General features: G+C 28.6%; 2 protein-coding genes across 2 annotated transcripts; both read left to right on the top strand.

Moving 5' to 3' along the window:
- Nucleotides 1-1,696: 1,696 nt before the first annotated feature.
- On the top strand, nt 1,697-2,750 carry LOC136074060 (uncharacterized). The gene is made up of 2 exons (XM_065786359.1): nt 1,697-1,746; nt 1,847-2,750. Exons 1-2 carry the CDS (start codon nt 1,697-1,699, stop codon nt 2,748-2,750), a joined length of 954 nt encoding a protein of 317 aa, XP_065642431.1.
- A 3,532-nt stretch (nt 2,751-6,282) lies between these two features.
- Nucleotides 6,283-6,678, top strand: LOC136074059 (uncharacterized). Its single transcript, XM_065786358.1, has one exon. The coding sequence runs from the start codon at nt 6,283-6,285 to the stop codon at nt 6,676-6,678; it is 396 nt and encodes a 131-aa protein (XP_065642430.1).
- The last annotated feature ends 7,157 nt before the right edge of the window (nt 6,679-13,835 follow it).

Genomic DNA, 13,835 nt, shown 5'->3' with positions numbered 1-13,835 from the left:
AAGTGCTCTTTCGACATATTAGCAATGAGACAATCACCTGTGGCGCCTCCAACACTAGCAACAAAGTTCGCTGCATTACTGTTACTGATCTTTCGCACATTATTCCAGAACTTTCTTGAATCTATGTTGTTTAAGTTTTATGCACATGAATCAGCTTGAATTTGTTCCTTTTGTTTTTACAATATCTAAGAGCTAATTTAAAAGTAACATGAGAGCGCTTCATGTTTCAAAAATGTCACCCTGTTTCTTCTTTACTTTAAAACATCCATTGCTTGAACGCATCTCTTGCAATTTCATGTTTATCCTTAGCATAGTCATTCCAACCTGGCGTAATATATTTATGTTTTTTATGTTTAAAATTACAATGAGGTATGGTATCAGATACAGAAGATTGCATAGTATTTATGTATATATATATATATATATATATATATATATATTATATATATATATATATATATATATATATATATATATATAACCCCTATAATAGGGGTTACTTAATAAAGACTTAAGTAAAATATTATAAACATTGTTAAATGAATAATTTTTAACGTTATACTATAACATAAACAAATGCTTATAAATAATAGTTATATTTACAATAATTTGTATTGTGACAAACAGTGGATATGCTTAGATGCATAATCACTTTTTCTCGTGATAAACATGATGTTCACTTTCTTATAAGAAAGTGGACACGTGTCCATACCTAAGTGTTCATTAAAGGCATGGTGTACACCATGCCTTTAAACATGGCTAAATTTTAGCATTATTAAAAAATATATCCACTTTTTCTCATGATACAACTTTTCCTAATTCTTCTATAATCACTTATTCACGTATTATAATCTTTATATCCCATGTGCTGCTAACCTTACCACTTCTTTGCATACATTAACTGAGCAACAGCTAATTACAAATCAATTGTTATACAAATTTATCAAAACGATGATTTTATTAGGTATTAGGTAATCATTAGTAAATATTTGTTCATTCATATAAAAACTATATCCTATTTTTTGGCATGCCTTCATAATTATTTTTTTATCACATTCTTTACTATTAAAACTTCCTTAAGGATTTTTTCTTATTCTGCGCAATGCACCTCTCATTCAACAGGACAGCTGATTCGATTGTTTTTGTTTGACGTCAGAGCGACTCATATTTTTGTCCGTTTCAATTCCTAATCGTCAATAAAATTTATAATATAGACTTACATTAGTCAATATCTAAACGTTAAATCGCCGTTAAATAAACGGTTTAAATAAAAGGTTTAAAGGAAACACTTCAAACCTATATAGGTTTGAAGTGTATCATTTAGACATTTTAGTATATACGTTTATTGAACGTCGATCCAACGTTTAGATAATGACTAATGTAAGTCGAAATTCTAAACGTTTGATCGACGTTTAATTAACGTATATATCAAGAAATTTGAAATGTAGATCAAAAACCAAGCGTCTAATTTAGGTCAATAATTGGTCGCTAAACGTTTTGTCAATTTATCTACCAATTTTGACTATATATTGACCAATTCTAAACCAGTCTGTGTTTACTGGGGGGTGATGCGGAAGTTATCGGACAAATCCTAATTTTATTATTTGAGCATAATAATTAGTTTTTGTGGTTTTATGCGTAGGCATAAACGTTCTATAAAATATAAACTTTATTATTTGAAACGCATTTATTAAAAATGAGGTTAAATGCAGCTGAACAAGAATCTCATCGAAAGCAACTAAAAATGTTTTTTGTAAATAAACCTAATATAAAAAAAAAAAAAAATCGTAAATCATTTTGAAAAGGAAGGATTTGCTTGAAGTACAATATATGATAACCTAAAAAGACTTGAAACTGCTCAATCGTTTTCTGATAGAAAGCACCCTGGTCGTCCGACATCCTGGATTAGAGAAAAGAAAGCCGAATTAACGAGACTTGTCAACAATCGAAAAGGGGTCAGTCAGAGAAAAATAGGTATTAAATTCGGTGTAAATCAATCGACAATTGGTAGTCAGTTAAAAAAAATGAATATTAAATATAGAAAACGTGAAAAGACTCCAAAATACACTATAAAACAACAAATAAAGGCAAAGAAAACAAGCAGGAAACTAGTTAACCAACTCTATAACACAAAATCGCTTCTAGTCATTGATGACGAAAAATACTTTTGTTTTGCAGGGGACAACATGACTGCAAATTCTGGATACTACACAAACAACAAAAAGACATGCCCAGAAAGTGTTCGTTTTATTGGAAAAGAGAAATTTCCAAAAAAATTATTAATGTGGGTAGCCATATCTGACCGTGGTATGTCCGAGCCATTGTTTCGCACTTCCAAGGCTGTAGCGATCAATTCATCAATCTATATTAATGAATGTTTAGAAAAACGACTTCTTCCATTTATTCACAAGTATCATGGAGACTTTAACTATTTATTTTGGCCAGATTTAGCAAGTTGTCATTATTCTAAAGATTCTCTAAATTGGATGTACCAATTTGTCTATTACGTTGATAAAGAATCCAATCCCCCAAATGTGCCTCAAGCACGACCAATTGAAAATTTTTGGGGACATTTGGCACAGAAGGTTTACGAGGGAGATTGGCAAGCTTCAACAGAGCAAGTTTTGATTGATCGCATTAAACTAAAGCTACAAGAAATTGATTTAAACTTTTTACAGTCGCATATGAAAGGCGTCAGAACAAAATTGAGATCAGTTGCAGATGGTGGTGTTTTTTCATATAAAAAATAATATATTTTTATTAAAAGATAAATGCTTTATTCAAAAAAAATATAATAGTAGTTTGTTTTTTTATTTATAAATAAGTTATTGACGTTTTTATTTTGTCCGATAACTTCCGCATCACCCGTTAATTTCGAGTTGCGCAAATACATCATATCTTCCATTTATTAATATTGCAGGATGCTGTAAATTTTTATGTAGTTTAAAAACTATAGGAGATGGTTCCGATTTTTTTTATTTGTTTATCAATTTATGCACTGGCATGCTATTTGACATTTTATTATATATAAATTTTCTAATGAGTTTTTACAAAATCATATTTAAAAATGGAATATTAGCAAATGGTGAATTTGGTCCTAATAATAAACCTGATCCTGTGGGAGTATAACCATTTCCAGCATGTAAGTACAATCCATCACCTACAGAACTTCCTTTACTCCATGGTCTCAAATGTAAACCAGATCCTGCACATGTTAACTTAACTCCTTGTCCATTCTTTTTCATGTACACAATACCATTTTCAGCAATTTTTTTAATCATAGTTGATCCAGCTGCTGATTCTACTCCTGAAAGCAGTCCTGTTGCAAGTGGTGGTATAACTCTTGATGCTAATAAACCAAGAAACGGTAAAAGTACACCAATAAATCCACCCTCTATTTTAGAATTGTATACTAGTTGTGTTTTACTTAAAATAATTAATGTACCAGTACCTTTTTCATATGCTTTTCTAATTCTATTCAGTTATGTCGTTGTTACAGCTAATACATACTCACCATTTAAATCTGAATGCGATAACTTAATACTAGCTCGAATATCACATTCAATTGCATTTTTAATTTTTTCTATTTGGTTTTGTGAAAGATTTACTTTAATATTAGTATATTCACTCATTTTGTTTTTTATAATGCATTATAAAAAAAATTGATTATTTTTTTTCTCTTATATGAAATCTAATAGCTAATTTTTCTCCTCGTAAATTTATTAGATTTCCATCTTGATCAACCAATTTAGTCTCCATCTTTGAAATTGTTTTTAGTGTTGTTGGTAAGTAAATTAAGTTTAATGGCTCTTGAATTATTTTATATCCAGGACCAACACTTGGGAAAAATGATTATATAACGTTTTCTGTTGTTCCATTTACATAGGGTGATGCTATTATATCATTTGTTACACTTATACTATTAATACTTAAAATGTTTACTATATTATCTGGTTCATGAGATCCTGATAAATATACTTGACTGTTAAAACCAAGAATAGATTTAATTGAATTTATAGGTGTAAAATCAACTTTATAACTAGCTTCAATATTTAAAGTTGCTTTTAATGTGTTATTATCTGCTGAAAATATAATACTAGTTTCAACTCCATTAATGGTTTTACTATTTTCAGTAATTTTTTCCACAATATACTTATTTATATCATCAATCCCATAACTACCTTCTAGAATGTTTATATCTATCCAAGTTGCTCCATTATCTGAACTATATCTAAAATTGTTATTTGAAGAATCAACATTTGGAAAACTGTAGAATGTATCAAGACCAACTAATGCCATTTCATAATCTTTATCTTCACTTAGTTGTATAATAGGAGCAAACTTCTCTTTTATATGACTACTTTTATCATTCAATATTATATACATTTTTTATATATAAAAAATTATTTTAAACTTTAGATGGAAAATAAAAATAATCTAATCCACTTCTATATTTTCCATTATCTATTTAGAAGATAAATCTATGACAAAAAATCCATGAGCCAAGCATGCTTACAAAATCTTTTAAACTCATCTTCGTTCATATCACTAGAAACATGATCTTTATAAATATGATTTATATTCTTTAAATCTTGAGGAAATAAGCAAATAAAACTGGCATTTTCTCTAATAGTTTGTCTAGGTAACATAAAATAATTTTGTGCAAGATAGAAACAATCTACATTACTATGTCTTCCTCTTATATAATATTTTTCACAATTTTTTTGTTTTGTTAATTGCAAATCATCAAATATCATCAAATTATTCTTGTTAATATCAAGATCTTCAGGATTTGGTACATCTTCATCTGTTTCAAAAAACTTACACTCCATATCTGCTTTATCTTTCAAATTTTTTGAAACTTTTTCAATTACAAAATCTGGATTTGCATTTAATTTTTCTACTTGGTCTTGTAGCTTAAATAGTTCATTAATAATTTTTTTTGGCAATTTTTTTTCAAAAGAGCTTTTTAATATTTTATATTCTGGTTGGAAAAGAGTTTTTCCGCAAACTTTTAAATTGTTATAATCTAACCAATTAGGTCTTAAAAGTAAGTTTAATAATAAAAGAGTTTTTCCATAACCTGATTATCCTATAATAATTCCTCTTGTACTTTTAGGTAGTAGCTTATAATTATTACGCTTACTTTTATTTACATTTCATTAGAAATCTATAATATACATTTTTATATATAAGATTTTTTTTTATATATAAAAATTTCTATATATATAAAAATGCACTGTGTCAAATGTAGAAACAAAACAAATACACTAAACCAGCGAAGCGTTGTGAGCAAAAATAATAGAAATTAGTCACGTGGAACTTGCGCTATTTGTGGAACAACAAAAACTCAATTTGTGTCAGCTTTGCACGGAGGTGATTTAGTTAGTTCAATTAATTCAATAACTAAAAAAATAAAATTACAATGGGCAAAGTTCCCTGGTGAAATACATTTACCTGGAATGAACTTTGCTGGTCCTGGTACTAATTTAGATAAGCGATTAACTTCTACTGATGCATATAAAGAATGGAGTAAACCTATAGATAGAGTTGATAATGCAGTTTACCATCACGATATTGCTTATAAATACTTTACAGACACTGCAAATAAAAATAAAGCTGATAGAATTATGATTGAAGACATGGATGCTATAAAAAATCTAACAATACGTGAAAGAATTGAACGAGGTATTATAAAACCTATTATAGCATCTAAAGCAAAGTTTGGGTTAGGTCTTTTAGACCCATATGACTTAGGTGTTGAAACTAATCAAAAAAACTACCAACGATCAGTAAAAAAGAAGAGGATAAAGAAGTAGGTCCTTCAGACTCATGCGAAGTAATTCATATGGGTCCAAAGTATCTGAAATGGTCTGACAAACTTGCAAACAAGCTTCATAGACCAGTTGTAAAACATTTCAGAAAAGAAAAGTGATTGTAAATGGAATCGATGAAATATGGGCTGCTGATTTAGTTGACATTTAATGGTATTAGATGTTTTTTCTAAGTATGGATGGATTGTTCCATTGAAGAGTAAAACTGGAGTTGATGTTGTTAATGCTTTAAATAAAATCTTTAAAGAAAGAAAGTGTCAAAAACATGGGTAGATAAAGGCTTAGAATTTTATAATAAGCATGATAAAGCTCTAGGTGTTGAGTTATACTCAACTGAAAATGAAGAAAAAGTTGTGTAGTTGAACGTTGGAATAGAAGAATGAAAGATAAAATGTTTTAGTACTTTTCAGCTAATTCTACTAGAATATATATCGACTTTTTAGATGAAATGGTAAATAAATACAACAACACAAAGCATTCTCCGATTAAAATGACACCAGTTGAAACTAGCGATAAAAAGAATGAAAATATTGTTTGGTTCAATCTAAATAGAAATGTACGATCAGAGTCTGTAAGACCAAAGTTTTTAATTAGTGATAGAGTTAGGATAACTAAAAAGAAAGGAACGTTTGAAAAAGGATACACACCGAGATGGACTAAAGAATTATTTGCAGTGTCACAAGTTCAGTTTACAGATCCACCAACTTATAAATTAACTGACGATAATGACGAAGAAATATATGTTACTTTTTATGAACAAGAAATGAAAAAAACGGATCAAAGCATATTTAGGATTGAAAAAGTTATTCGTAAATTTAAAAACAAGTCATTAGTAAAGTGGTAAGGGTATCCTGATTCGTTCAATTCATGGGTTGATAATAAAGAATTGATAAGTCTGATTTAATAGGAGTAATTTACTATTACTCTTGAGCTATATTTCATTTATGCGTAGAACCTCAATGAGATTTCAGTTATGAAATTATAGCTTGAAAAATTCTTCGAATTTACAAAATTTTCATGATCTACTTATAATGTAAAGTTAGCAAATAAAAATTAATTTTATAATTTTAAAATTGTTTTCTTTATATCATTTTTCCTTTCTATTATGAGCTCAAAAATTATGGATGGTATAATGGTTGAAATGACTTATGAGAATATGGATAGTATAATGGTTGAAATATGATATAAGAATGTGGATGAGGTAATGTTTGAAATATGATGTGAGATTATGGTTGGGGTAATGGATGAAATGAGTTACGAGATTATGGTTAGAGTTATGGTTGAAATATGATATGAGATTATGGTTAGAGTTATGGTTGAAAAAAAAAATGAGCCTGGACCCGCCTTTTTCTACTACTACAATACGGTTTGAAAAAAGTAGAATATAGAAAATGTCATTAAAATACTAAAGATTGGGTAAGTATGTAACACAAGACTACAAACGCTACCTAATTTTCCTTTGTTTTAAATTTAGTTTAGCTTATTTTAGTGGTCAAAAATTTAAAATATTTACAACAATCTGTAATAAATTTAAAGACTTTTGAAAAATCATATATGTTCGCTATGTTTAAATTACCAACAAAGATGTGCTGCAACAAACATCTTTATACTGGCAGTCTTTAGATACTTGTGCAAATCTGCGACGCAAGTACCATACTTTTAGAACACAATAGATTACTTGAAACAAATGTGATGAGAGTTTATTTCCAGTTATCGTTTAAAAGTACTCTTTTAACTATCGACTAGATAAACATTTAAATGTTTATCTAGTCGATTTATTGAAAATGTTGACGGAAGTAGCGTCAATTATTATTTGCCGCAGGGTATTTTACTGCAACCCAACACGATTCGTGTGAATTTCTCTCTTGGCATGCAATCGAGTAATCTTTGCTATGCAAGGCTTTGATTATGACCAAGCATAATATACTTTGACGACGAATGACGATTGAATAATACGTTTAAAAAAAAGTTTATTTCATCAAATCCACGGTTGAACTTGAACATCACAATTAAATCATCTCTTATTCTTCTTTTTTTCAAGTGTCGTGAGACCTAACATAACTCTTCCCCGCTCAGCGGGGCAATGCCCAATCTAAGAAATGGTTTTTGTAGGACGGTTTTGAGCTTTTTCTAGCGCTTCTATGTCTCCCTGTTGGTAAAGTGGCTACGCTTGGATAGCGTACTCTCGGTGAAGACGAACATACGTGGTGTACACTTATTTCTACAGTGAAAAACTACGGCTGCGAATAGATTTTTACAGCCACTCTAAAGAGCAGTTAGTGTTCACCGCAGCTGCTAAAACTGCTTTTCTTTATTTTTTAGGTGCCCTAAGAAGTCCTAAGGGTCTAGTCACAGAGCACCGCGGATGTGCATTTAACAAGGAAGGAAACTTCTTTAATACCGTGACGCGAAAATATATCCAGAGCTCGTTTCGAACCTGGATCTCCTGCTTATAAAAGAAGTGCTCTTACCACTGCGCCACGGCCGCACATGATAAAAAAATATAGTGATAATAACAAAAAATATAGTGATAATAACAAAAAATATAGTGATAATAACAAAAAATATAGTGATAATAACATTTGAAATAAGATATAGTGATAATAACATTTGAGATAAGAACTCCAAGATCTCTCTCTAACTGAGCAACTTATATTGCAAGTGGCAGGCCGCCCAATCCTGGCATGTAATAGTCTCGTTTTGATACTTTTTTCTCGGCCAGTATGCATGGCTAGTAATGAAGTAACTAAATTTATTTAAAAAAGTAACGTTATTGACGTCTACTTTTCTTGATCTCCTCCTCTTCCCCTTGTCAAAAATTGTCTAGAACCCCCCTCTTCCTATTTTGTTGATGTATTATAATGGACAGCCTCTTATTTATATTTCTTGTTAGGAACATACAAATTGTGTACATTTACACAGCAAAAAATTAGGAAACGGTCGGATTTTAAAATCCTTTTTTTAATTTTGTTATTAAATATATTATTTATTTGTTTAATTATGATATTGTCATTTAGAGACGTTGAGTATTATGTTACCCTAGTTGGACGATTAATCAAAGGAAGAGCTACAGCTTTAAAAAAGAAATTTTTAAGTGTATTGTACTTATAAGATCTCCAATAATAAAGCATTTTTTGTTTTCTCTTGAGCTTTTTTTAAATGATATTTAGTTCCAAAAAAAATACTAAAGTTCGCGCTCCTGCCTTCAGGTAACCAATAGCAAGTGCTAAATGACATTTTGTTTATAATCTCAATAGTTATAAACTTCTTTGTTGGTGTCAGAAACGCCTCAATCATTCCTAACGAGATGAACGATATTTTAATTTTGGTAGGTAGAAACCCACCCACCACGTGTATCAACTAGTCTTTTAAACAAAATCAATTTAAAATAAGGAATAGAAAAACGAGACAAATTATTAAGGTCATATGAGTTTATCCATGTTTCAGTTAAGCGAATTTTCATTTTTCAAGACATACTTTCCAAGTCAATCTAGTTGTTTGAAAGTTGTTTTGGAAGTGTTTATAGTGTAGCTTTGATCTATTTTTTAGAAGTTTGAAAACTTGAATGTAAAAGTGAATTGTAAAAGTGAATGTTTCTTTTAAAGTTGTTTCCGCATTTGTAAGGCAACTTGAAATTTTGATTCGAAGGAGAGTCGTTATTACTTTTAATTGTGCAAAGATAAATTTATCGATAAAAAATATTGAGAAACTAATAATATCAAAGCTTGAAGATCAGAAGCACAAAAGTTTTAGAAAAGAAGCACAACAATTTTAAAAGATACAAAAAGCTACTAAAAAAACAAGAAAATATTTTTACGAAAATAATCCAACATAAAAATAATAACAGACATACTAGATAAACTTGAAAAAGAACTTAGTTTTAATAAATCCCGAGTTGAAATACTAGAAAAAATACAAGCAACATTGAAGATAGTATTAACTTCCAAGAGGAAAACATCAAAAAAATGCTGTCTCAACTCAATCTAAAGATCAATAAAAAAATAAATACTTTCAAAAAAATATATATATATTATAGATCTAGAAAATAGATCTCGTCGCAATAATTTAAGATTGGATGGTATTGCAGAACTACAGTCTGAAACGTGGGACTGCGCAAGAGCAGTTAAAATGATCTTTAAAACCCAATTAGCAATTGGCGATGATATAGTGATTAAGCGACCCCATTGAGAAGGAAGAATTAAAGAGAGCCTACCAAAACTATAGTCATCAAACTTCTAAATTGTAATGATAATTTTAACATCTGTAAAAAAACTTAAAAGCACTGGAATATTTATCAATGAAGATTATGTAAAAGTAACCCTGGCACATCGTAAAAAAATGTGGGAAGAAGTTAAAAGGCATCATAAGGAGAGTAGGTATGCAGTAATCAAATTTGACAAAATTTTTGTTAAAGATATGCATAAATAAAATAACATTGTCGCGTAAATAAAAGGGAGATTCTATAACTCTCTGATGTTTGCGATTTTAAACACCAAGCGATTTTAAGCTTTTAATTTTTCTAAAATGAAAACTCTAATAGAATCAAATGAAAAAAAATAATTATTGTCATGATTTAAATAATTATTGTCATGATTTAAATAATGATAGCTTTTACTATTATCCAAGTGAAATAAAAGAATCTCTTTTTAATTCCAATAACGGCGAACAAATTAAAATCTTTCGTGTAAATATCAGAAGCATAAGTCAGAATTTTGAAAAGCTTCTTTACTTATTAGAAGAAACGAAAAGTATTTTTGATATTATTTAACAGAAACTTCGATAAGCACTAACGTTTTAAGTAATAATGCGATTTTTTATCTTCCCCGTTTTGAACTAATATTTCAAGAAAGACATACAATTAAACGCGGTGACGGAGTTCTTATTTATGTAAAGAAAACTATTGCGCATTACGTTAGGTATGATTATAGCATTTATGACGGCAATAAAGAAATTTTAACTACTTAAATCTTAAATAATAAATCTAAAAATGTATTACTAAGCTGTTGTTATCGACCAACTGACGCACAGTGGGCCAAAATTGCTTCGAAATTGGACAAAAATGAAAAAAAGGGGTAATGAATTTTTGGTAGTAAGGTATAAAGGAGACTCTAGTCTATCTTATCCACGTGTTTTTTTTAGTATAGGACTGACCTTTAACCTTTTAGAACCTATAATCTTCTTCAATTCTTCAGTTTAAAAAACAACTGGTTTGCGCGAGTTATTAGTACTACTTTGTTTGTTAAAGCTGAAGTTTGTTTAAAGTGTTAAAGCTGAAGTTCGTTTAAAGTTCCAAATTTTTTTCAAGGATTCTTCAATTTTAGGTTTGCCGCTATCTTTTGCTAATGAAAAAATAATTTTAAAGTGCCTAAAATATAGATTAATAGGTTCTTTGAAAAAGTGCATTTAAAGTATTTTATTTTTATTTAATTTTGTGCAATTTTTTGTTTACTTAAATACAAATTTTTTTAGTTTAAAATTTATTTTTATGAAACTGTTAATGAATACATATTATAAAGCTTTTTTTTTTTTTTTGACACTTATTAAGCCCTTTTATGTCTATTAGTGGAATGTGTCAGTTACATCAGCAGAAACCAAGTAAGAAAACAGGTCAAGAACGCCTGAACCAATGACTTTTTTTTTTCTTTTAAGATTTGTATTGAGCAAATTTACACGAATCAAACTAAACAAGTTTTTGCGTAACTTTTTTTGCGTGACTTTTTACATACATTCTTTTTTAATTGTCACTTTTTTTTTAAATTTTACTCGAAATTACTCAAAAATACATTAAAAACCTCTGACAATTGTAAATTATAGTTTAAAGTTCTATGGAGTAATTTTTCCTAAAAAGTGTAAAAAGTGTCTTTAAAATAATTATTTAATTTAAAAATCCAAAACAAAAAAAAATTTGTTTTGTCTTGTTTTAAAGTTATTCTGCCCCACTGTGTTTCGGTCTGAGCACGAGAATCTGAGCTCGGAATCTAATCTTTAAGTTTTTCAGGGAAAATTTTTTCAAAACAGGTACTGAAACCGTTTTTCAAAACGCCTTGAGGTAAAAAAAATCAACTTTTATTTTTTTACAAAATAAGCTATAGATATCTACGATGTATTTAGATGTCCACGAACGTAGACATTTTCTGATTTCTTCAAAAATATTAATCGAATGATTATTTTTGAAAAAATCAAAAAACCTTTCAAAAAGAGATTCTACTTATAGTTTTTTTTTTTAATTGCATTTTTCTCGAAGTACGTAATAAGCATCTAAAGGCGTTTTGAAAAACGGTTTCATGGCATTAGAAAAAAAAATTTATCATTGGTGATCTAAACATGAACTTTTTTGCCTACGATAGTCGGTAAAAAGACTGTAAAATCAAAATTTATTTTGATTTAATATTTGAAGTAGAAGCAATAACTCTAATTAATTGTCCAACTAGAGTATCAGCAAACTCAGCAACTCTCATTGATAACTTTATTAGTACCAATGTCTTCAATAAACAAAAGGTATATTGAAAACAGATATATCTGATCATTTTCTAATATTTCTATCATTCAACTCAAATACTAAAATTATAACTAAAATTAATAATAAAATATGTAACGCATATATAATATAAACAATATTAAACAGTTTAAAAACAATTATCAATGCTTTATTGAAAGCATAGAAAGTTTTATTCAATTTTAATAAATTTTATTCATCATAGATTGAATAAAATTTATTAAAATTTTTCTAAAACATTTTATTCAATCTATGATGCCAATTTTCCTCTATGTGAAAAAGCATTAAGTCGAAAAAGCGAAAATGCTAATTGGATAAATAAGGGTTTTAATAAATCATCTAAGATCAAACAAAAGCTATATATAAATTACTTAAAAATAAAAACACCTTTTAAAAATATTATACAAAGAATATAGATATCTATTTGAAAAAACTCGTAAAAACTTAAAAAAGAATTACTATTCAAAATTGTTTGAAAATCTTAAGAACGACTCTAAACGCACTTGAAGAATATTATGAGAAATTGGTGGAAAACAAAAAACTTCCTCAAGTTCCCTACCGCAGGTAATTAGAGTGGATAACAATGATGTTTTTGAACCTAGAATAATAGCTCATGAGTTTATAAAATTCTTCATTGACGTTGGTTTCAAACTAGCAAAAAAAATTCGAAATACCCAAGTTGTGTTCAATAACTTTTTAACACCGAAGGATTATTGCATTTGCTTCAAAAAATTATTTTCTGAATTATCATTTCAAGAGTTTCAATTGTCATTTAAATCTATTTAAAAAAAGCCCATGGAGCTAATAAATTAAATGGAAACACCATCTTAGAATGCTTTAAACAATTAAAAGATCTTCTCTTTTAAAGTTTTCAAAGTGTCAATACAACGAGTAGTTTTTCCTGATCAGTTAAAAATAGGTAAGATAATCCCAATCTACAAAGACGGAAACAGAACTAATATATGTAACTACAGACCTATTTCTACTTTATCAACATTTTCAAAATTCTTAGAAAACATATTTACAACAGAGCATATACTTATTTGAAGGAGAAAACATTTTTCTTTTTAAATCAGTTTTGTTTTAAAGAAAATGGTTCCATTGAGCATGCAATCATTCAATTCGTCCGCGAAATCTCTAACTCTTTCAAAAATTTACAATTTACTTTTTTGTTTTAGGTTTATCAGAGGCATTTAATAAAGTAAATCCTAACATTTTGATTCACAAACTTAATTATTATGGAGTGAATGGCGTAATTTTATATCGGTTTAAAAGTTATTTAACAAACCAAAAAAAAAAAATTTTTTTTACCGATCCTTATTAAAAAAAATTTTTTACATATTTCATGTAGCGCTCCGCAGGGATCAATTTTAGGGCGCTTCTTTTTATAATCTACATTATCTACATTAATGATTAATGAGACAAACTTACTCTGGTTTGAAAAGTACCTTTCAAACAGAAAACAATATGTACAATTTGAAAATTTAGAAACGACCAAAAAAACT

Source organism: Hydra vulgaris, chromosome 01, assembly GCF_038396675.1.
Source record: "Hydra vulgaris chromosome 01, alternate assembly HydraT2T_AEP".
NCBI lineage: Eukaryota > Metazoa > Cnidaria > Hydrozoa > Anthoathecata > Hydridae > Hydra > Hydra vulgaris.
Note: the sequence above shows the minus strand (reverse complement) of the source record. Positions and strands in the feature narration are given on the sequence as shown.